Source organism: Schistocerca gregaria, chromosome X, assembly GCF_023897955.1.
Source record: "Schistocerca gregaria isolate iqSchGreg1 chromosome X, iqSchGreg1.2, whole genome shotgun sequence".
Classification (NCBI taxonomy): Eukaryota; Metazoa; Arthropoda; class Insecta; order Orthoptera; family Acrididae; genus Schistocerca; species Schistocerca gregaria.
Genome location: NC_064931.1, coordinates 180,825,924 through 180,852,035, shown reverse-complemented (window position 1 = coordinate 180,852,035; position 26,112 = coordinate 180,825,924). Strand labels below are relative to the sequence as shown.

Below are 26,112 nucleotides of genomic sequence, written 5' to 3'. Positions count from 1 at the left end.
TACATGCAATGCTACAGCCAGAGAACTCACCAAACAAATTAGGAATAGCTGACAGAGTTCCCTCAGATTCTCACTATTTAGCACCATCCAGGAGGCATGAGTATCTTAAAGAATGCTACATACATGGATGGCTAGCATTAGACCAGTTCACAGTTCTATGCATCTTAGCAAATACCAGTCACCAACCCCAGATATTTCCTTGACTATTTAGCTTCTGTAGTCATTCACAGTTGGGGTATTTAATCTTGAAGGAGTAAAGCCATCATAGAATTTCCAAGAAATCATTTGTTTTTTCTGGCTTAGACGATGCTTTGAACCTTCTAAAATATGAGGCACAAAGTCTAATCCCTGAAAGAAATTTTTCAATGGAACTCTGAGCTCCTTCTCTAGCACCTCAGATGGCCTTACACCATGTTCACCAGCTTTATACCCCCTGTAGTGTCTGGATATAGTTAGAAGCATTTCAAAACAATAATACATTAGCTTGGCATCAGTACATGTACCAAGAAGACAACTCGTTTGCTTAGAAACTATAGGACTATAAATTTACTTTCCATTTTCCCTTTTATTTCTCAAAACATTAAATGTAAAACATGCAATGCAGACATCACATTGCAAGAACAAAGTCATTGAGGCTTAGGCATCACAATAATTATTGCTTGTCAACTGCCCAGAACAGTAAGAGTATCCAGCACGCATATGAAATCAACTCCCAAATGATCAAAGCAATACAACTTCTTGAAGTAAGGTTAAATGGAATTCTAAAGTTTTGTGCATTCATGTAATTGCCACAACCAATATTTCAGTTGTTCTATGATAAACTAGTGGATATGATTTCTATCACAATGGCAACAGTATGATAGGTCAGTCCTGGAATAGCAGATTAGTGGTAAGAGTTTATTGTTTTCATTTGTTCATGTTTATAACCACATTTCAAAAGTTCAAATACATTTATGCCAGAAAATGAGTTTTCTAAATGTCACACAACTCCAACAATTTTCAATCCTTTTATTTGAAAATTTAACCACAACTTTGAAAAAACATTTCAAAGTGAATCATCTAAGGGATTTTTTGTTGTGACAGTGCCACGACATTTAACAGTGCCGCCACGACAGTATGCGCAAACGGCGATAGAGGCGCTCTGCAAATCGGCTGAGTGCGGGAGCGCCACCTAGCTACGAAAAGCGCCGGCCGCATGTCACGGCACGGCACTCGAATACGAGATACTGAGTTGTAATCATGTGATCAGCTATTGTTTCTAAGAGAGAGTGTTGAATATCCACGCAATTATTGGTGATTAAAGGTTATAACATTTTTAATGAGTTAAATTAACACTCCATTACATGCTATGTATGTGACAGATACATGGTTGAGCATGTTTGATGACAGGTTTAGCCATGCACGGGCAATGTTGTCTTCCAGATGTTCCTCAAGCACATGTTCCTTAACAGGTTAGTCAAGCATTGTTGCATATCCCACAGATGAGAGGCAATTAATTTACTTTTGTATCTGATAGATATGTCACATGTTTTTAAGTAAGTATTTCTAAATGTTTCATTTTCTTATTTTACCCTTCAATTTTCTTTTTAGTGTAGATTGTGATACCTCGTGATTATAATTATTTTTGTGAAAATCTGATTTGTGTACCTGATTCATACTCATATAGCTCTCTGATACAATACATGTATTTATGTTAGTTTGTCTATTCCAAATTTTCTGACTAACTTTATTTTGTCCAAGGTACTTGTACATAATTTGCTTTTCCAAAACCCAGATTTTTTATTGTCAGATTCAAAATGGTTACAAAAACAGCACAGTATGATCTTGATAACATTGTCAACATCCAACAAATTCACCAACTTCTATTTGATGGCTTTGAGCAGAGTGATGACAAAGAAAGTCTACTTTCATTAACTTCAGCTCCTGAAGGAATATCAAACCTCATTTTAGAGGTTCCACAAGATAGAGTAGACACTGAGAGGAGAGGTTCAAGAATATGAAGAGAATTATGACACTGAACAAAGTGATTCAGACCTCCACCTAACTTTAGAGACATTGAAACCTCTTATATTTGTCTCAAAAAGCAACTCCCAGGCACAGTCGGAAAGGCAAAAGAGTCACAGATCATTTTGGAAAGCTGGCTCTGTTCATTTTATGACAGCATGTTAAAAATTGTTGTAATGTTCACTAACTAATATACTGATAGCATCCAACATAATTATTCATGTGAAGAGATGCTAAAAAGACCGACAAAATTGAAATAAAAGCATTTATTGGTGTTCTCCATACTGCTGGAGTTTATAAAGCAGGGAAACAGCGCCTTTCAGATTTATGGGCTGCTGATTGATTCTGAATTGAGATACTCTGTCTCACCACAGGCATCAACAGGTCTCACTTCTTATTTCAAACTCTAAAATTCAATGACAGGCAAACCAGAGAAGAGAAAAGACCACTTAATTGTCTTGCCCCTATAAGGGGCATTTTTTAAAAATTCATCAAGATGTGTAAAGAGATATATCAAGCAGAAGACTTCACCATCGATGAGAAATTGGAGGCTTTTAGGGGTATGTGCAACTTTATTCAATATATACCTCCCAAGACAGCCAAATATGGAGTTAAAATATTTGCTGCTGTAGATTCAAGCATGTGTTATACATGCAACAAGGAAATTTATGCAGGCAAGCAACCTGATGGCCCTTTCCAGGTTAGTAATAAATCTGTGAATGTTGTTCAATGCCTGGTAGCCCCTCTCAGAAAATCCAGTTGTAATATAACAGCTGGAAACTGGTTCAGTGATGTTACTCTCCTTCGGTCCTTGTCAACAAAAGACAGCCTGTCATATGTGGGGACTTTAAAAAAGATCAAATGGCAAATTCCAAAAGAAATGAAAGATTTAAGACACAGAGAGGCATTCTGCAGCATTTTGCTTTCAAGAAAGAAGGCACTACAGTTTCATATTTGCCACACAACAAAAAGAATAAGAAGAATATGCTCCAGATTTCCAGAACGTGTCTTGATGGAGCAATTGATGAAGTAAGTGGGAAAAAAAGAAAACCAGAAATGATTATGTATTATAATAAATGTAAACTTGGTGTGGACATGGTTGACAAAATTTGTTCTGCTTAGTGTCCACAGAGGCATGAAAAGGTGGCCAATGGCAGTGTCTAAACACAGTTGGTATCAACAGCTAAGTTATTTGCCTCAGAAATTGACAAAACATGCTACCTCTCTGACTTTTCCTTCCTCAGCTTGAGAAAAAGGGCATAAATGGATCATTGCATTGAAGTGACTATTTTTGTGTTGGTAGCTGTAAAATCGATCATGACAATGATGAAAGTAATTCAGAGTGACGTTTTGTAAAAGTAGGGGTTATTGGGGACATTTTTTTGTTTGTTTCTTTTTTACTAGTCCTTGTAGTACTAGTCAAGTTTAACTCTTTTGACTGAATTTCTATGAACTAGTTTATTCAAAAAGTTTATATATAGTTTATTTAATAAATAAAATTCTTACTTTGATGTTGTATGGTACTTTTTCACCTGGGGAAGGCATTACTTTTTCTGTTAACTAAATGTGTATCTCACAGATACAAGGTGTGTATTGGAGTACAATTGGGTGATGTGTGTAAATGAGTGTTAAACAATATCTGTTAACAAATAACTGTCCTTTTCTTTGGTGAAAACTGATTCTCTTTATTCAAACACTTGCCAACTACACAAAAATTAATATTCCTAAAATCCCCTATGTGATTCACTAGCTACACTCTGTTATAACTTCTTTTTTGCACACTGTGTGGTTCTTTAGTGGATACAGGAGTGCAGAACAGATGCTGTTCATGAACAGAGGATGAAGAGACTAATTTATTCTACATCCCATACCAAATAGTAAAAACAATACATAACTGTAGCTGTAGTTGCAGCATCAGTCGCTACCAGTGGCTTGAATATTGAAACATATACAGATGCAAAAGATTTATAAATATTTCACTCTTCAATACAATGTCTACACAGATGACGTTGTGCCCTGGCCACTATAAAAATCTGTAAATGATATCGAACTGGCAAAAACATAAAAATGGCTCAGTGCATGAATGTTCAAACTTTAATACACCCGCTGCTACAGCTCTGGAGAGGGAATGCTTGCATCTCACTGGCAACAGCATAATCGTTTGTGGCATCACCCTTGTGCTGCAGTGGCAGCTGTAGGAAACGCAGTGGCGTTAACTGGAAGCATATGTATTTCAAAGTGTGGCTAACTGGGTAGTGGCTGATACTATAAATTCATGTAGATTACATAGGTTATTTTCTTTTTTCACGATTCAAACTGGCACTAGTTAAAATGTGTGTCACAGATAGGCTGTTACAGTCATGTTATGCCTTAGCACCCAACTCTGGCTCTAATTACAACGAACATCTTCATAATAGCAGCCTTCAAATACCCTATAAGTACAGACATATGTGGAATCAATGCATAACTTGCTCCCTATTAAGTACTAATATTTTCATTTCCCAATCACAAGTGAATGTTGACTTGCTCAGATAGCTCAGCACCTTAAAGCACCCATTTCTAGGACATGGGCAGGAGCATCATCCCATGATCAAATTCACCTTGCAGTTTAACTAAGGGGATTTGTGTGCTGACCAGCCTGGATGTAATTTTTAGGTGGCTTTCCACATCCCTTTAGGCACATATCACACTGATTCCCATGTTCCACCTCAGTTACATTATGTGACACATAGAAGTACCATACCAGTCCCGGTCTGACATTTGGTGGATTTAAGGCACCAGACTGGATAGATGGAAGGATCTGGTATCTGATCAGGTTCTGTAGCAACAACTGGGCATGTTCTGCTGAGGATATTTCTCCCTATTTTATGGAGGTTTCGGGTGTGCTACCAATTTCAAAGCTCACATCACAATGAAACCGACAACATGCCCAAAACTGATGGTGTGCCCCAGTTTTTTTCATGCCCACTCAGTCCCAGTAACTTTACAAGTGCAAGATAAATTGGAACTACATCTAGTTACATCTTTGGGTGTTATCAAACCTGTCTTCTCTATTGATAGGACTACTCTGTTGGTAATTGTGAAGAAAACTAACAGCAGCCTTGAGCTCTGTGGTGTTAAATTCACAGTCTATTACTGATACCTATCCCTTACCCCGCCTGGACAAACTCTTTATATGGCTTTCCAGGTGCCAACATTTTTCCAAAATAGATTGTCAGAAGCCTGTTTACAATTCCCCCTAGGTGATGATACCAAATGTCTTCTCATAGTGAATACCCCCTTCGGGTTATATCAAGACCAGTGACTGCCATTTGGTGTGGCTAGCACCCATGTCAGTTTCCAATGATTTTTGGAGCAACTCACAACTTTTGTGTCGGGGTGCATTAACTACCTGCATGATACTGTGGTCTCAGGTTCCTCAGCAGATGAACATTTGTGCCTTGTTCACAGTGCTACAGGCCACCAGTTTGAAATGTAACTTGTACAAATCACAATTTTTTCATCCACCTACCATCGCCCTCAGTTTTGAAGTCGTGCATGCTGGTGTCAAGTATTTACTCTAGCACGTCAAAGCCATTACAGCTTTGCTGCATCCACCAACATCAAAAAGTTGCAAGCCATTCTCAGGAAGATTGCATACTACCATAAATGTCTTCCTGGTGCAGCCACACTGGCCCAGACATATGCTCTCTTACAGAAAGATGTTCCTTTTCACTGGTCGCCCGCCTGTGAGAGTGCTTTTACCCTATTAAATACACTTGGCACCTTGCTTGGTTAGCTTCCAACCAGGCCATCATCTTGTTTTCACCACAGATGCCTCCCTGTATGGCCTTAGGGTCATTCTCATGCACAAATATGCAGATGGCTCCCAACGCCCTATTGCTTATGCTTCCAAAACTCTGAATCAGATGCAACAGCACTACTCGCAGATACAAAAAGAAACCCTTGCTATTGAGTATGCACTCAAAAAATTTCATATTTTCCTAAAAAATTGTAAGTTTCATTTGATTACAGATCATAAACCTGTGGTTTCTCTTTTCAACAATTCTGCATCTTTGCCAGACAAAGCAGCTCACCACCTGCAATGCTGGGCTCTCATTTTGTCATGCTATAAATATGAGATTCATTTACAACCCACACCACAACACAATTATGCGGATGTTCTTTCTTGGTTGCTGATTGGTCCCGATTCAGCATTTAATCAGGATGAACTGTTGTGCTTCCATTTAGACATTGAAGTCAAAATACCGTGGACAAAATTGCTGGCCTCTCGGTATGTGTTTTGGCTGGGTATTGACAATGAGATCACATGCATTGTGACAGCCTGTCTGCAGTGTGCCACCCATCAAGTGGTGGCATGGGCATTTCTTTTCCCGTGGCCTGGCCCCAGTGCCTCTGGGAGTGTATTCATGCTGATTCTGTGGGACCTTTCCATAACTCCTTTTGGCTTGAAGCTGATCCTTTCTCAAAATTCCCTTATGTGGTTTGTTGCCCATCCATATCCATGGCAGCTACAGTCACAGACCTCTCAAAGATTTTTTCCCCCTTAGAATGATTGCTGTATACACTTGTCACAGATAACAGTCCACTGTTTGCGTCTCACGTTTTTGAAGATTTTTGTACAGATAGTGAGTGGCATCTGGCATGTTATATCCCCTCCCTTTCATCCTCAGTCCAATGTAGAGGTGGAGCAGCTGGTCTGTACATTCAAAACCCAGATGAAAAAATATATCATTCAATCTTGTCTTGACGCAACACTTGATAGGTTCTTGAGTTCATATAGGCTCACTCCAGTCAGTGAACGCAGCCACCCATCAGCACCCACACACACAGTGATTCCATCCGGGCTCCATAGCCTGGGTCTGCAGGTCTGACCAGTGCATTAATTGGATATTAGCAGTCATCCATCGTTGCTCAGGCAATGCATCGTGCGCACCTCTGATGGCTTGGTGTCATGAAACAACAACCAGCTCCGACCACATGTGACTGACAGTGCACCAGAGAGCCCTCTGCTCCTGTGGCCACATTTACTATCTGTGCTGGTCCACGTGGCACAGTCCACACCTCCTCCAGCTCCAGTGCCGTCTTCACTCCAGGGGCTGACTGAAGAGTAATCAATGCTGGGCCACCTTCATGTTCGCAGCCCCTGTCACCGGAGTCGTCTTCTCCACTGCCTACATTTTTGAGTGGCTGACCAGATGTGTACATGGGTGCAGCACCATCACCAATGCTCGCTTTTGACCTCTCATGGTGGAGTGGGTGCCATATTTTCCTGTGCCAGCATGACACCTGCTCCAGCAGTCGTCACCTACCGATGAAGACATGGACATCTCTACATGAACACTTCTCCTCAAGAGGGAAAGAGTAATGTAATAATATAGTGTGAGTGAGGAAAAAGCAAACAGTGCATGATACACATGCCTCCACAGCCAGCCTAGAGAGGTCGCTACACAACCTGGACCTCTGTGTGTACAACGGCCCAACATAAGCCTTGGCCTCACTTACATTTACCTGATTATTGTATGCTTACCTACGAGACTGTATACTGATTTGTTCTATAGTTATTTGTACTGTTCCATACTTCATTCATTGTTATTGAGGATCTCTTCATGTGGAAGCAAAACAAAACTTGGTTCGTGTTACTTCTGATATTGTGTCCGTACAACATTACAACAGTTTTATAATTCTATAATTTATTATAAAATCATTTGGAAATTTCTTCTGAAACCTTCAGAAATGTGTGACACTGAAAGGGTTAAAGCATATATAAAATAAAACAAGCTTTCTGACAAAAGTCTTATTTAAACTTAATTACCCTGCACATAACACTTGATGGTCCATAGCCCATAACATCCACAATTCTGAAACGTTTTCCTTTTACGTTGACATAGAGTGGGCTTCTGATGCGTGCATATTCAAGTCTGTTGGTATGCCCTTGTACATTGGCAGCAGAAGCAGATCTCGGAACATCATGTCCTCGACAATGCCTACAAAATATTTCAATGTGAATATTGTTCCATAAATACACTTCTAAAGCATAAACTTTATGTATCTATTCAAGAGACTATAGCTCAATACAAAGTTCCATTTTTTGAAAATTGATATATAGTCAACTGGAAGTATGTGAATTTTGTAAATGTTTGTAAAATAACTGTATAGTGCATAGTATTTTGTCACAACTGAAGATGTCAGTTGTCTGCCATACCCAGTAATATGAATATTTTACATGCAGTTAAATGATTGTTTATGAAATAAATTATTATACAAATTTGTCATTAATACCTTTTACTACCAGTACCATTTTGGTTATTTGTTGCAGTACCATCAGAAAAATCGTCTGGGAGACCTCGTTTATTGGACTGCTGCTGCCGTGGGCCTTCTTTAGTTGACTGCTCCTCTGATGTCTCTGTACTGAAATATGAACAAAGATTAAATAATAACAATGATTTACATCCCTGCTCACACACCATTACATATCAGCTTTAGTTCCAAATCTCACACAAATGGGAGACAACAACTGAATTTAAAGCACATGACGAAATGCTTATAATGCAATATTCTCTACAGTAACTCTTGTTTGTCATTGCTTTTCTATAATATAATGTTTGAAACAGTGTGTTCACTGTGAACTAAGGTGCTCTAAACTCTTCTGCCTATCTGAAAAAGCAAATACTAGCGACACTGAAAAATCTACGGTCATTGCTCACCATATAATTTAAACAGAAAGAATTTTATTACAATTTGGTTAGCTATTCAGTCACATATTTATTAGAATCAGCACTAAATATCAAAAACTCAATGCTGATGGCTGTTGAGATTATCATCTCACTAACTTAAGTTGTATTTAAAATAGAGAAGTGCTTTTCATAGCACTGAAAAATTTAAAAATAATTTGATCATTAGCTTCACAATTTTTTCTAGTTCTTTTCAGAAGTAATCCGTTTTACCAGCATCAACTATTAGTAATTAATATATCTAAAATTTTTCCACACAAGATGCTGCTCACTATGTTCCAATGGTATGGCGAGGAACACAAATGATTACAAGAGAATAAAAAACTGTACATGACTAAATACTTCAAAATAAATGAATATTGGTTCATTTTATTTTCTGTCTTTTCAGAAATATAAACTTTCGCTGTTGAAGCATTTCTCTGAAAACCTCTTACACTATAGTGATCACTGATGCCACTGAAATCCAGAAGAAACAGCATCTTGTTAGAAAGGGTATGGAATACACTACTTACAAGGCAAAGGAAATTACAGCAGGAAGCCCTAACAAGTGAATAATCATTTAAAACATTCTAATTTTAACATTCTGTTTCCATTACATGCACCCTGCTAAAATAGAACTGGTGGAAACATTGCTTAAAGCATTTGAATCAGAATAAAAGGGAAGAACAGAACCAAATGACTAACTGACTTGAATATATCATCACATTTAAAAACTGGTTCAGACAAATGACTTGAGTTATGTTTGTTTCTCTGTAATATTTAGCATCATCACTACTGAAAATGAAATAAACACCATGTGTAAATCCAAAAATTAATAATACAAAAACATACAGATCAATTTTCAAGATTAACTGGGAGCAATTTCATTGTGTTCTAAAATGCTAATATCATGTAGTCTATAGCCCAACAAACTTGTGTTTCAGAGGAAAACAGACAAAGAACTTAGTGATCCCAAGATCAAATGAAAAATGGAACACTAAGAATGAAATTCTGTAGCCCGTAGTATTTTCTTCTCTGGAGAAACAATACCAAAACAAGTACGTATGCATAGTTCAGCTCAAGTAGTTTCATAGTTTCACAATACACCACTTGTCCTTCCCAGTACACAGTCTGCTTTGGTACACTATACAAGGCACGTCAATAAAGTAATGAGTCTGATGTGAAAAACAATGTTGCTTACCGTTTTATTCAAGTTTAGTGTTGTCGCCTTCAAAATAGTTCCCTTCTGATTGCACACACTTCTTCCAGTGATTCTGCCATTGATGGCAATATTTATGGAACTCATCTTCTGTAATATCCTCCAAGACCCTGATCACAGCTTTTTGGACATCTTGCGTTGTTTGAAAATGGTGTCCCTTGACTGCCGTTTTGACTCTTGGAAATAGAAAAAAGTTGCACGGAGTGATATCTGGTGAATAAGGTGGCTGTGGTAGTACTGAAATTTGTTTTGAGGTTAAAAATTGCTGTGCTGATAGAGCAGTATGGGATGGCGCAGAATCCAATTATCAGCAATGTTGGCATGGACACGAAGAACTCTTTTATGAAGTCTTTCTAAAATTTCTTTGTAGTAATATTGGTTAACTGTTTGTCCAGGAGGCACCCACTCTTTATGAACAATTCCCTTGAAATCAAAGAGGCACACAAGCATGAATTTCACTTTTGACTTTGACATGTGAGCTTTCTTTGGTCTGGGTGATCCCTTTGAGCACCATTGCGGACTTTGGCATTTTGTCTCTGGATCATACTAAAAAAACCAATTTTCATCACCAGTGATAAAATGGTTCAACAATTCTGGATTGATTTCTGTTTGCTCTAACAGATTGGATGCCACATTTTTCCATGTTTTCTCGCTGTTGTGGTGTGACATTTTTGGTGACCATTTTCGCACAAATCTTTCTCATACCAAGATCTTCAGTTATTATCATACGAACCATTTCTCGATTGATGTTCAGTTCTTATGCAATCATTTTCATGGATAATCTTCAATCAGATCATACAAGTTCATGCACCATGGCCAAGTTTACATCCATCTGTGAGGTTGATGGTCATCCACTGTGGTCTTCATCTTCAACATTCGTTCTGCCTTCACTAAACATTTTATGCCAACGAAAAACTTGAGCTCTTGACATAACCTCCTCTCCAAAAGCCTTCTGAAGCTTACTGTAAGTTGTCATCATGTTTTCACCCAATTTAACGCAAAAAGAAATGGCATACAGTTGCGCAATATTATGCGGTTCCATTTCCGTGGCGAGAGACACGAACACGTGTTAACTTATTACAGCACAACTCATGACTGAGCAGTTGCATTGATGTCCCACTTGGACTAGAAGCAGCTTATAGACCAAGATCAAAGATATAATGCCTATGCAAGCCTGCAGCGTTGCCACATCTTGCAAAGAAAATCAGTCTCATTACTTTATTGTCGCACCTTGTATGTACATTTGAGTGTATTCACATAGGTTTTCCCCTTTAATATGTGTCTTGAATATGATTTTATACAATCTGTTCATGTTTTAATGTTCTCTTAACTGTACTAGTAAAATTCTTATTTAAATGAAAATAAACATACTACATGGGGTAGTCATAGCGTTTTAATTATCACCTAGGGTAAATGATGTTGTAACTATGAGCATCTGTAGAAAATCATCCAAGAGGGGAAAAGACTCTAAAAATTGACATTTTAATATAACTAATTCAGGGACTTTAAAAATGTGTTGCATCCTAATAACTTATTCTGACAGGGAATAGACAAAACTTATTGTACCTCATATGTCTGACAGTTTTACTCTCAGTATGTATTTTAACCATACCTAAAAGATAAGCCCTTTTCATTAGTATCTGTGAAATCCAACAAGTTACTAAATGTAGTTCAATAATATTTGCAAAATGTATTTTTACTCATACATCAATGGTGTGTTGATACTGAAAGAAATCCTATTGGATATTAGCAAAAACATCCCTCAAAAAATGCCCTTGTTTGATACTCCTCTAATTGGAGAAACAGAAAATAAACATATAAAAATAATGCTTATTCAACTCTGATACCATCAGTTTTGGTTGCAAAACTTCACATCTGTTGAAGCTAATAGTTTTATTTCATTATTTTCATGGCTTCTATTATTTAATGCTGACTGTCATAACAAAAGTACAACCAAATGTGATTTGAAAGCTGTATTTTTTGGGTTATTTGGGTAGAATGTAAACCAGGATCAGTGTTCAACAAGATGAATCTGAGAAATGTTTCAAAAACAAATCCCAAATTGACTGGTGAAACTGACTGTTCAACAAGATGAATCTGAGAAATGAAACTTCCTGGCAGATTAAAACTGTGTGCCGGACTGAGACTCTAACTCGGGACCTTTGCCTTTCACGGGCAAGTGCTCTACCATCTGAACTACCCAAGCACGACTCATGCCCCTTCCTCACAGCTTCACTTCTGCCAGTATCTTGTCTCCTACCTTCCAAACTTCACAGAAGCTCTCCTGCGAACCTTGCAGAACTATCACTCCTGGAAGAAAAGGTATTGCAGAGACATGGCTTACCCACAGCTTAGGGGTTGTTTCCAGAATGAGATTTTCACTCTGCAGCAGTGCTGATATGAAACTTCCTGGCAGATTAAAACTGTGTGCCGGACTGAGACTCGAACTCAGGACCTTTGCCTTTCGCAGGCAAGTGCTCCACCATCTGAGCTACCCAAGCACGACTCACGCCCCGTCCTCATAGCTTTACTGCTGCCACACTCTGCTGCAGAGTAAAAAACTCATTCTGTAAATAACCCCCAGGCTGTGGCTAAGCCATGTCTCCACAATATCCTTTCTTCCAGGAGTGCTAGTTCTGCAAGGGTCGCAGGAGAGCTTCTGTGAACTTTGGAAGGTAGGAGACGAAATACTGGGAGAAGTAAAGCTGTGAGGATGGGGCGTAAGCCGTGCTTGGGTAGCTCACTTCTGGAGTGCTAGTTCTGCAAGGTTCACTGGAGAGCTTCTGTGAACAGAAATTTTTCAAAAACAAATCCCAAATTGACTGGTGGAATTGACTTGCCAAGCTAGGGCTGAATGAATATGGTCCTTTTTTCATTAGTTGTGGATTCATGTCAAATGTACTATACAACTGGTAACACACAGCCTACATGTTAAACTGTGATGAGAAGATTTGGGGCTGCATTTTGGTACTGTCCTCTAAAGGTGTCCATCCACCATCGCTGTAAATCAGTACAGAAACTGCCACCGTGCCCAGGAAATGTTATGATGTATCATCAACGTTCTGACAATCAAATGAGCCCAAATTACAAAGTACTTACTAAAGCCATAGTATTCCCCTATCCTCTCGGCATTGCTGAATCTGGGGTGTCGTAGTATAATAGACAATCATTTCTATAAAAGGTTGAGAATCCCATTCTGATCAAGGAGTCTGTGATCCAGATTCCAGGATGGGGTAAATGCACCCTCTAGCCCCCCCCCCCCCCCCCTCTCCCCCACATCGAGGATGCCTTCGCCTGTGACCATGAAATTTAGTGAGGACATTAGTTCTCCTCCACATATTCATCCTTCAATGTCACACATTATTTTCCAAACAGTGGGAGACTGTAGGAGATCTCAGTTGTTGTAGGAGTCTGTACTTTGGGTGATCAGAAAACATTCCACACTGAAGAACAATTCGTCATCATTCTGGAAATGATGGAGCAAGTGAGGGGAGCAGGTAATTTTACAGCCCTAAGAATCTGCAAATGTAACTGTGTCTTCTTAGATATTAAATAGTTACACTTTTTCAAATGATTCATCAGTTCTTTTAATGCTGAAAATGTGATTGTCAAAAACATTAACTGTTCTGTTACTATTCACTACATTTTTATGAGCAGGCACACTGCTTGTTGACTACCCAGTGCTCTCTACCTGTCAGGTGGATGGCGGTATTACATGCCAGAGTAAGTGTTTTTAGACTTCACTGAAGTCCCTTGAAAAGCAAAAAAACTGATGTCGACATGGTCGAGCAAGACCAGTATATCTGAGGTGTGGTAGGTGCTTCAGAGATGGCTCAGTAAACAGCATTTTGTTTCTGCACTCATGCACTTGGCACACAGCACTGGGATCGAAAGGCTTTTTTTCTTTTAATGAGAGATGTTAAATTTTTGTCAACCAGGTTGTTAATCCAAGATCTCCATTTTCTTATGACACACAATGTTCCACCACTGAGCCCAACAACAGCCTAAGAAGCATCAAGTAATTATAACTTGAATGAAATAACTCTGTTACTGACAGGCTGCAGAGGTCAATGCTGCAGGTTGGCAGGCAGCTATACTTGATATGGATCTGCATGTACCTACAAGCAAGGCAACACCACAAGCATGTGATGCTTGAGAAAGAACTATGATCAGCTGATGACTTGCCCCTACCACTTGACTTGCTGAAACATGAAGACAAAGCTATTTTAATCAAATTGTAGTACTAAATTCTATCCGCAACACAGCACTTTGAGGAGAAAATCTAACAGAATGTATGGAACCATAATTCCCCAATATTTATAGACTATTATTTTAAAGGATGCATGAAGCCAATAAAAGACACTGTTGATGTCTGTTCCTGTTTAAAATTATTACTTCATCATAAAAATGAAAAAAAAATTACTCCTTGCCCTATCAACAGAAATATCATTACACACTAAGCTTCTATAACATAGGAGCAAGAGTTACAGAACTACTTCCTCCAGTCTACCTGTACAAAGTAAAAGAAATTAAAACAGCATTAGGAAACACAATTTATGCTTCTGCCACCTTACTCAGAGTTGCAACTAGAAGATATACAGCAGCTGTAGCTATGAAGATTTCTGAAAATTTACTGGTGTAATGACACCAGAAATAAAAATGCCGACTCATGCATGTAACCATAATGTTTATATTGTCAAAAAGCTTTAAAATATTTACTCACTATTAAAATATTTATTTACTATTAACCACCATGGGTTCATTCAAAACAAATCTCACCCAATGTCTTATGGAAGTTCCTTAAAAGAAATAATACATTATTACTCATATACATACTTACTCATCTTCAGGTACTGCCTTGAAGTAACAAGCTCCCAGTCTCACATAAAAATGTGGTTCCCTAAAATACAACAACCTTTTATTATTGAACTGTGTTACTGCACAAAAGTTATATCTTTTATTATAGGAAGTACATCACAAAGGCTGGATGCAGCCCACCTCATTTCAGTAGCATCAAATGTACTGACAAAGGCAGTGGCTGAGGCAAAAGTGGATCATTAACTTTTCAGGACATACAGAAAGGAAAATTTTATTACATACACCTTCAAAAGCATTTGTAAAGTCAATATAATTTATTATGTGTAGCAAGAAATTTTAATTTGCCATCTGACTGATTAGAATTTAACTATATAAGACTAAGAGAAATGTATAGAACAGAAACTAGACAGAATATACACTACCTATTATCTCCACGTTTTACTTCTGACGCAGGCAAAACTTTATAAATATCAGTTGGTAACTGCAAATAGAAACCAGGCGAACTGCAAAAGGAATAAATTACTTCAGAATTGTTACAAGTAACTTTAGTTGTTGTAACTACAACATGTTAATCATACTAACAGCAATGACAGCAGACACTTTCAAGTAATTATGCCATTAGGTATTTCATTAATTTTATTTCTACATCTTTTCCAGAAATCATGTTATGATGTATATCTTCAGCAGGTGTCACAGGAGTGAAATTAATTTTGTGATGCCTTTGCATGTGACTGGCTCAACATGAATAACAAAGTTATAAAAACATCTACATGTATACTCTGCAAGTGATAATACATTGGATGGCTGAGTGTACTTTGTATGAGTATTAGCCATTACCTGTCCTATTGCACTCATTAATGAAGTAAGGAAAAATGACAATGGCAATGTCTGTCTGGCTGGCTACTTGCCGCCATAAAGAACATAATTTCCATTATTGTGTTCTTAGTATTCTTATACAAGATATGTGATGGAAATGGAATCGTTACACAACCTGCCTTGAATTCCAGTTCACTATATTTACCCAACACAGGTTCAACAATGTTGTCTTCCATGAAGAGATTTCCATTTAAATTCCATTTACATTTTCATTACATTTTCTATGGGCTTCACTGGTCTAGCAGCATGTAACTACATTCATTTAACATCTGCTGTCAGACATACTCAACAAGGTATCTAGATGGCACAGTGATACTCTAGAACTGCTCAGAGTCCTTCATTTGGTTTCCCATTGCCTACAACCGATTTCTCATTCTCACTCCATTTCACATTGGCTCAAAGTATTAGCCCCATATACTTTAGCAATGTGACAAGCACTGAATGTTTCAAATGAATATTATAAGCTTCCCTACCTTCTTTATGAACAGTATCTTACATTTACACACACCTAAAGAAAACAGCTCTATTCAACAATGACACTTTCTTGTAAACAATAGCAACACCTGCAAACCACCTTTGAGTGTCATTGACCATCCCGAATAAAACACTGCTCTATGTTGCGAACATTAATGCCCTTATTGGGACCGATGACCATAGCAGTCTGGTCCTTTCCATCCCACAAACCAACCAACCAATGCCCTTATTACACGTCCTTGGGACTTATTCAAGATTACTTTTCTGATAAACATTCTCCACACATATTCCTCTGTCTTACTTTTTCAGCTTCATTATAGTATTAACTATACCACCACGTATGGCTACCTCAACATTAATATAATGGGGTGAATGTCCAAGAAGGTACCTATCATGCAGAACTTCAGGTGGAAGACGTGGAGGGTGCGAGGGTGGAGGGTGCAAAAGGGATAGGCAAATGAAGTTATCTTTTGGCAATTTATATAACACGCACACATATTTAGGCATTTTTTAACTTAACGAGTGACTAAAACATCAAACACACCTTATTAGAAAATATTAAAACTAAAAATAGTTTTAAATATTTGTTACAAATTACATAAATTATGTCCTACGTTGTTGTTGTTGCCCTCTTCAGTCCTGAGACTGGTTTGATGCAGCTCTCCATGCTACTCTATCCTGTGCAAGCTTCTTCATCTCCCAGTACTTACTGCAACGTACATCCTTCTGAATCTGCTTAGTGTATTAATCTCTTGGTCTTCCTCTGCGATTTTTACCCTCCACGCTGCCCTCCAATGCTAAATTTGTGATCCCTTGATGCCTCAGAACATGTCCGACCAACCGGTCCCTTCTTTCAATCCTATTCAATACCTCCTCATTAGTTATGTCCTACGTTAAACCATAAAATTATGACTGAAATAAATAATCAGTTACAAATTTCCACATTTTGCTGTTTCTCTTTACTGATATGTTTCCTCTTAATGGACTGTGTTTACATGAGTAATGTCTTGTGAGACTGCATTACTTCTTTGAGAGAGGCTTCTTTCCCTCCAATAACACCTCAGCTCTAGACTGAGTGCTGGCACATTCAGTACAAGATGCCACAGAGCACTGGATATTCTGCCTGCAGCCATCACCAGCTATCTGCTGATGCAGATTACAATTGCCTGCAGTGCAGAAGCCAAATGCCCCATACCACCACAAACAGCACCACATCTGGTAATACAGTATACTGGCAAATTCAAGACATCTGCCTGTCAATGTCCTGAGTTTGTCTCAAACGCACAAAAATTTAAATCTAGAATACGTGACTCATTGAGAGTTCATAAATGGAATAGACAATAATTTTATCAAATACTGCACAAAATTGTGAACTAATGATACTGTAGGTGTTGTGGCATTCTTAGATGAGGAATAATGACAAAAATTAGATGTCAAAATGATTCCCAGGAAACAGAAGTAAAGTAAATCTACTTCTGGCCCATTCTTGCTGACAGTGAACATCTTACCTGTGGTATCGATAGCTACGATGCCACAGCGTAGGTGCAAGTTCATAGGTTGGCACTACGACACCAACACAGATGACAGCACCCTCTAACTGGCACTGCACAGCTCTACAAGCTTCACTCCAGATTCAGCCCATTTGATTCCGACTAGACGACCAAGCAACATTTTTTCTATTTCATAGTGGACGAGCCGCTACAGATTTTGCCTTTGTAACTTGATGAACCCCCCCATGAACCATGGACCTTGCCGTTGGTGGGGAGGCTTGCGTGCCTCAGCGATACAGATGGCCGTACCGTAGGTGCAACCACAACGGAGGGGTATCTGTTGAGAGGCCAGACAAACGTGTGGTTCCTGAAGAGGGGCAGCAGCCTTTTCAGTAGTTGCAGGGGCAACAGTCTGGATGATTGACTGATCTGGCCTTGCAACATTAACCAAAACGGCGTTGCTGTGCTGGTACTGCGAACGGCTGAAAGCAAGGGGAAACTACAGCCGTAATTTTTCCCGAGGACATGCAGCTTTACTGTATGATTAAATGATGATGGCATCCTCTTGGGTAAAATATTCCGGAGGTAAAATAGTCCCCCATTCGGATCTCCGGGCGGGGACTACTCAGGAGGATGTCGTTATCAGGAGAAAGAAAACTGGCGTTCTACGGATCGGAGCGTGGAATGTCAGATCCCTTAATCGGGCAGGTAGGTTAGAAAATTTAAAAAGGGAAATGGATAGGTTAAAGTTAGATATAGTGGGAATTAGTGAAGTTCGGTGGCAGGAGGAACAAGACTTCTGGTCAGGTGATTACAGGGTTATAAACACAAAATCAAATAGGGGTAATGCAGGAGTAGGTTTAATAATGAATAGGAAAATAGGAATGCGGGTAAGCTACTACAAACAGCATAGTGAACGCATTATTGTGGCCAAGATAGATACGAAGCCCACACCTACTACAGTAGTACAAGTTTATATGCCAACTAGCTCTGCAGATGACGAAGAAATTGAAGAAATGTACGATGAAATAAAAGAAATTATTCAGGTAGTGAAGGGAGACGAAAATTTAATAGTAATGGGTGACTGGAATTCGAGTGTAGGAAAAGGGAGAGAAGGAAACATAGTAGGTGAATATGGATTGGGGCTAAGAAATGAAAGAGGAAGCCGCCTAGTAGAATTTTGTACAGAGCACAACTTAGTCATAGGTAACACTTGGTTTAAGAATCATGAAAGAAGGTTGTATACGTGGAAGAACCCTGGAGATACTAAAAGGTATCAGATAGATTATATAATGGTAAGACAGAGATTTAGAAACCAGGTTTTAAATTGTAAGACATTTCCAGGGGCAGATGTGGACTCTGACCACAATCTATTGGTTATGACCTGTAGATTAAAACTGAAGAAACTGCAAAAATGTGGGAAATTAAGGAGATGGGACCTGGATAAACTGAAAGAACCAGAGGTTGTACAGAGTTTCAGGGAGAGCATAAGGGAACAATTGACAGGAATAGGGGAAAGAAATACAGTAGAAGAAGAATGGGTAGCTCTGAGGGATGAAGTAGTGAAGGCAGCAGAGGATAAAGTAGGTAAAAAGACGAGGGCTGCTAGAAATCCTTGGGTAACAGAAGAAATATTGAATTTAATTGATGAAAGGAGAAAATATAAAAATGCAGTAAATGAAGCAGGCAAAAAGGAATACAAACGTCTCAAAAATGAGATCGACAGGAAGTGCAAAATGGCTAAACAGGGATGGCTAGAGGATAAATGTAAGGATGTAGAGGCTTATCTCACTAGGGGTAAGATAGATACTGCCTACAGGAAAATTAAAGAGACCTTTGGAGAGAAGAGAACCACGTGTATGAATATCAAGAGCTCAGATGGCAACCCAGTTCTAAGCAAAGAAGGGAAGGCAGAAAGGTGGAAGGAGTATATAGAAGGTTTATACAAGGGTGATGTACTTGAGGACAATATTATGGAAATGGAAGAGGATGTAGATGAAGACGAAATGGGTGATACGATATTGCGTGAAGAGTTTGACAGAGCACTGAAAGACCTGAGTCGGAACAAGGCCCCCGGAGTAGACAACATTCCATTAGAACTACTGATGGCCTTGGGAGAGCCAGTCATGACAAAACTCTACCAGCTGGTGAGTAAGATGTATGAGACAGGCCAAATACCCTCAGACTTCAAGAAGAATATAATAATTCCAATCCCAAAGAAAGCAGGTGCTGACAGATGTGAAAATTACCGAACTATCAGTTTAATAAGTCACAGCTGCAAAATACTAACGCGAATTCTTTACAGACGAATGGAAAAACTGATAGATGCGGACCTCGGGGAGGATCAGTTTGGATTCCGTCGAAATGTTGGAACACGTGAGGCAATACTGACCTTACGACTTATCTTAGAAGAAAGATTAAGAAAAGGCAAACCTACGTTTCTAGCATTTGTAGACTTAGAGAAAGCTTTTGACAATGTTGACTGGAATACTCTTTTTCAAATTCTAAAGGTGGCAGGGGTAAAATACAGGGAGCGAAAGGCTATTTACAATTTGTACAGAAACCAGATGGCAGTCATAAGAGTCGAGGGGCATGAAAGGGAAGCAGTGGTTGGGAAAGGAGTGAGACAGGGTTGTAGCCTCTCCCCGATGTTATTCAATCTGTATATTGAGCAAGCAGTAAAGGAAACAAAAGAAAAATTTGGAGTAGGTATTAAAATTCATGGAGACGAAGTAAAAACTTTGAGGTTCGCCGATGACATTCTAATTCTGTCACAGACGGCAAAGGACTTGGAAGAGCAGTTGAACGGAATGGACAGTGTCTTGAAAGGAGGATATAAGATGAACATTAACAAAAGCAAAACGAGGATAATGGAATGTAGTCAAATTAAATCGGGTGATGCTGAGGGAATTAGATTAGAAAATGAGACACTTAAAGTAGTAAAGGAGTTTTGCTATTTGGGGAGCAAAATAACTGATGATGGCCGAAGTAGAGAGGATATAAAATGTAGACTGGCAATGGCAAGGAAAGCGTTTCTGAAGAAGAGAAATTTGTTAACATCGAATATAGATTTAAGTGTCAGGAAGTCATTTCTGAAAATATTTGTTTGGAGTGTAGCCATGTATGGAAGTGAAACATGGATGATAACTAGTTTGGACAAGAAGAGAATAGAAGCTTTCGAAATGTGGTGCTACAGAAGAATACTGAAGATAAGGTGGATAGATCACGTAACTAATGAGGAGGTATTGAATAGGATTGGGGAGAAGAGAAGTTTGTGGCACAACTTGACTAGAAGAAGGGATCGGTTGGTAGGACATGTTTTGAGGCATCAAGGGATCACAAATTTAGCATTGGAGGGCAGTGTGGAGGGTAAAAATCGTAGAGGGAGACCGAGAGATGAGTACACTAAGCAGATTCAGAAGGATGTAGGTTGCAGTAGGTACTGGGAGATGAAGAAGCTTGCACAGGATAGAGTAGCATGGAGAGCTGCATCAAACCAGTCTCAGGACTGAAGACCACAACAACAACAACAACAACTTGATGAACAGCTTCGCACCTATGTGCTCATCTGTATGCAAAGTTAAGTAAAAGAGTTATAACCCATACCCAGTACCGAAGCATTTCACCATTTCCTGCTCCTACTCGCTTCCTACATTCGGCCTACCCTTCAGTTATGGAGCAGACTCACGCGCCGCCTTCCAGGTGGGTTACAAAAGTCGGCGACAAGCACGGACTAAAAATTGTTTTTCCTCTCCTCTTTTTTTTTGCTCGGTACTGCTTTCTTTTCGTGCTAGCCCAGTGTGACTGCTTCCACCTTTCGCTATAAGACTTCCATTTGTGTAAACCATGGCTTTGCCACAGGAACAGGCTTCCCTGTTCATCTAGTACCTTTTCAGGCTCTGCAAATATCACAGCTGCTTGTTGCCATAAATGGACTGGTCACACTACACACTGCAGCTACTTCGGCACCTGTGAGTCCACTGCCTGTACCAATACTGATGATGCCTCCAGCGCCACCATTTTGTGCCTTCAATCCTGATGTTGAATGCTGGCCAGAATACATCGTCCAGCTCAAGGCACACTTCACAGAATACAACATGCCAGGTACAGAGTGGCTTGCCTTTTTCATTACCAACGCAGGTGCTGTGTTACTCCATGTGCTCATAATATGGTTTCCCACCACCCACACAGAAACTAGAACTTACGACAAAGTGATTGACACTTTGAACTCCCACTTCCGTGCTAGTGTAAATGTGGTAGTTGCATGCTACAAATTCTTTCGTCCCCAGCGTGGCCCTACTCATCCCAATAAATCATGGTTAGCAGACCTTCAGGGACTAACATCTGATTGTGACTTTAATTGCTCGTGTGGATGCTCATATGCGGATATCATGATTAGAGACGCTATTGTGCAGAATGTAGCAGACCACTGCACCCACGAACAAATCCTAAAATTTAAAAACCCATCTTTGCAGGAAGTAGTGGACTTGCTAGGCAGATAAGATACATTAGACACGGCTGCTTCCACTTTCGACGTGACCTTGAGTGTGTGTACTGTTAGCATGGCACAACATGTGCCCTCCCGCCTGGCCCCAGCACAGCCAGCCACGCCGCGCCGCTCGTGCACATGTGAACAAGTTTCACACCTGGCACCTACTCAGAAACTAAAATCATGTCCAAACTGCTTTTGTGCCCACCCACAGGATAGTTGCCCATCCTGTCAAGCACAGTGTTATTTTTGTAATAAGAAAGGACATGTGCAAGCTGTGTGCAGTAAGAGAAACTCTAATTCACAACTTCTCTCCCGTTCGCGTGACTAGCGTGGGCGTCACCGCAATGGAAACTGCCGTGATCATGATTCACATCAGCCTATGGACATTAATGCCATTTATTCAAAGCCTTCTGCATCACGTGCTTCTACAGCTCTTCATGTGGATCAAGTTTTGCCAGACACTTCCTCTCTCATTCAGCGCAATGCGAGGAAACTTTTTGTGACTTTGCACATTTGTGGACGTTCTGTTCATATGCAGCTGGACACTGGTGCATCAGTTTCTTTACTGAACAAATCAACATATGACTTGCTTGGTTCATCCCTGCATCATCATTCGCATTCCACAGTGACTGCAATTACTGGACAGGAAATCTCAGTGCTCGGCATGTGTAGTTTGCAAGCCACATATGGTGCAACGACACATACAGTGTCTTTCCATGTGTTCTGCTCTAGTGATGTTACAAAAAATTTTGGCATGGACGAATTTGAACATTTTTGGCCTCGCAATTCAGGACAATGTACTTTGCATCAACACTAGTGACCATGCAGACAGTGTTGCCACACTGTGCGATGATTTTGCTGGACTCTTTCATGATTGCTTTGGTTGTGCCACGAACTATGCAGCGCATGTTGTAATTAAAGACAATGCCATGCCTATTTTGCGGTGTGCACGCCCGGTACTGCATGCACTATGTAACACGTTAGTTGCTGAACTTCAGCATTTGCAAGACAGTGGTGTCCTTGAACCTGTTTCTGCTTTGCCTTTGCCATGGGCTTCGCCTATAGTGTGTGTGAAAAAACAAAATGGTCATCTCCGTATTTGTGCTGACTGTAAGTCTACAGTAAATCCCCAGACAGTGGTAGCTACGTTTCCCTTACCTCATCCTGAAGACATTTTTTATAAGCTTGGTGCACGATTGACTTGCAGGACGCGTACTTTCAGATTCCACTCTACCAACAGTCACAGTGCTATTTTGTGATCAACACCTCCTTGGATTGTTCAAGTTTCGCCACCTTCTGTTCAGTTGTGCTTCAGCTCCTACTATTTTTCAGTCTCACTTACAGCAGTTGTGTACCACTGTCCCTGGTTGTTCCAATTACGTGGATGGTATTGTCGTATCAGGTCGCACCCCTGATGAACATCTGCAGAATTTGCATGCCTTATTTACAGTACTTCTGCAGGCAGGACTCAAGTATAACAGTGACAAGTGCAAATTTTTTCAAACCGAGATTCAGTATTTAGGACATATGATTAACGGACAGGGCATCTATCCCTCACCATCACATCTCAGTGTGATTAGAGACTTGCCAGCACCCAGGAATGTGAAAGAACTTCAGTCGGTGTTGGGCAAAATTACGTATTATATTCGGTTTATGCCAAATGCAGCACAGATTGCAGTGCCTTTGCATTGCCTTCGGCGTAAGAACATTCCTTTTGTTTGATCTTCGGAATGTGATGCTGCTTTCCACAAGCTCAAGTCTGCTTTGTTGAGTGATCACTGTTTGATTCCTTTTGATCCCTCCAAACCAGTTGTTTTCGCTGTTGATGCATCTTCTCATCTACTCATGGCATCGGAGCGGTTCTTTCACGTCGCATTAATTCTGTCAATTGCCCGATCGCTTTTGCATCTAAGCTGCTCAATTCTGCCCAGCAAAACTATTCTTTAAGCTTTAACTATTGCATATGGAGTGACTAAGTTTCATGATCTTTTGTACGGGTGAAAGTTCTATTTCGTCACCGACCATAAGCCTTTGACGTCGCTGTTTCACCCGTCAAAGCCAGTTCTGGCCTGTACTGCACAAAAGTTGCAATGTCAGTCTTTGTTTTTGTCTAAGTACAGTTACGAAACCTTGTTTCGGCCTACGGCCTAGCATGGCAATGCTGATGCTTTGTCCCCTTTACCTATTGGTCCTGACGCAGTGTTTGATTGTTCCGAATTGTCATGCATGTTCATTGATTCGCAAGTTAAGGAATTAGCTGATGGTTTTCCGGTGCATTTTCGTCGCATTGCTTCTGCAACATCCGCCGATGCTTCTTTGCAGATTCTTTTGCAGTATATTCATACTCAATAGCCTCCATCTGCTACCCAGATTAGCGATCCCCTTGTAAGGCGTTACTTTGTGCAATGTCACAAATGGTCTGTACACCACGGTGTTATCTTGTTAGGAACTGACAATGATCAGTCTCGTATGGTTGTGCCTCATTCGTTGCAGTCGGAAAACCTCTGATTGCTGCACACTGGTCATTGGGGTATTGTGCGGATGAAACAATTAGCATGTCGTCACTGCACTTGGATCAGCATTGATAAACAAATTGAGAATTTGCTTGCTAATTTTCGCTCTTGCGCGGAGCTTCAATCTGCTCCCCGACAGCACTTCTTTGCGTGGCTGACTACTACTGCGCCTTGGCAGTGCATTCATATTGATTTTGTGGGTCCTTTCTGGGACACCCGCTGGTTGATAGTTATTGATGCATACAGCAACTTTCCTTTTGTTGTACCTATGTCTTCTACTACATCTGCCAGTACTATTCAGGCTTTGACGTCTATTTTTTGCATTGAGGGCCTTCCTGAAGTTATTGTCTTTGAGAATGGCCCCCAATTTGTGTCAGAGTTTGAAGCGTTCTGTGCTGCTTATGGCATTCACCATCTGACCTCAGCCCCATTCCACCCCCAGTCGAACGGCCAGGCTGAATGCTTTGTGCGTATGTTTAACTCACAGATGAGCAAGTTGCATGCCACGCACTCTGGACTTTCCTTGCTTCAATTCGTCCCAGCCGCATGGCACCCGTTCCCCAGCGGAATTGCTACATGGCCGCGTCCATCGGTCGTTCGTGCAGCTATTGCACCCACTGCCACGCACTCCCACTGCTTCAGTTCGTTCTGGCTTGGTGCCATAGCATTTGGTGTTCTATCATGTTTTCTCTGGCAGGCAGCACTGGGAGCAGGGGCGCATTCTTCACCAGCTTGGCTGCACCTTATTTGTCATTTCTGGTCCCCCCGGCACTGTGAAGCGACACCGGAACCAGATCCGTTTGTGCTGTCCGGTTGTTTTTTGGCAGAATTGGAGGCTTCACGGCTTCCACTGCCTGAGCCCAAGACTCCACCGACGGTGCCTCCATCGTTCGCGCCTCCGCCGTGAGTGCTCCTGCTGTTTTCGCCACTGCCAGTCCGGTCACCTGCACCGAAAGGGCACCTCTCACCGCCACCAGGGCCCCACCTCCAGCCGCCACCGTTGCCGTGTTCCTCCACAGTGCCAGAACCGATGGACGCCGATGCTGCCATCACGACGCTGCTGCCGTCATCACCCATGGAGGCCGTTGCTCCACCTTCTCATCCGAGCCTATTCAGTGGCAGTGCATGGCCTGGGCAGGTTTTCCAAGGGGCGTTTTCCTCACCCCCTCGTGAGCAATTCGGAGTCGTGGGTGGGCAGCATGGCCCGGCAGTTCCGCTGTCCGCCGCCTCAGTTACACCACCTCTGGGTCGCTCCACCTGCCATCGGAAGCCATACTCAATGACGCTGCATCATCTCAGGAGGGAGGGATGTGGTATCAATAGCTATGATGCCATGGTGTAGGCGCACGTTCGTAGGTTGACACTATGACACCGACACAGGTGACAGCGCCCTCTAGCCAGCGCTGTGCAGCTCCACCTAGATGCTCATCTGTATGCAAAGTTAGGTAAAAGAGTTATAACCCATACACAGTCCCGAAGCATTTCACCATTTCCTGCTCCTTCTCACTTCCTC

The 26,112-nt window shown here is 40.6% G+C and overlaps 1 protein-coding gene across 1 annotated transcript in view; it reads right to left on the bottom strand.

The window, feature by feature from the left end:
• The window catches only part of LOC126297455 (uncharacterized), a 176,602-nt gene that overhangs the window by 34,983 nt on the left and 115,507 nt on the right, over positions 1-26,112 (bottom strand). The window contains exons 3-6 of the mRNA XM_049988315.1: positions 15,177-15,257; positions 14,777-14,836; positions 8,287-8,415; positions 7,820-7,991 (exon numbers count right to left, since the gene is read on the bottom strand). Coding sequence (XP_049844272.1) covers positions 7,820-7,991; positions 8,287-8,415; positions 14,777-14,836; positions 15,177-15,257 — 442 coding nt within the window. The remainder of the gene's footprint in view (positions 1-7,819; positions 7,992-8,286; positions 8,416-14,776; positions 14,837-15,176; positions 15,258-26,112) is intronic.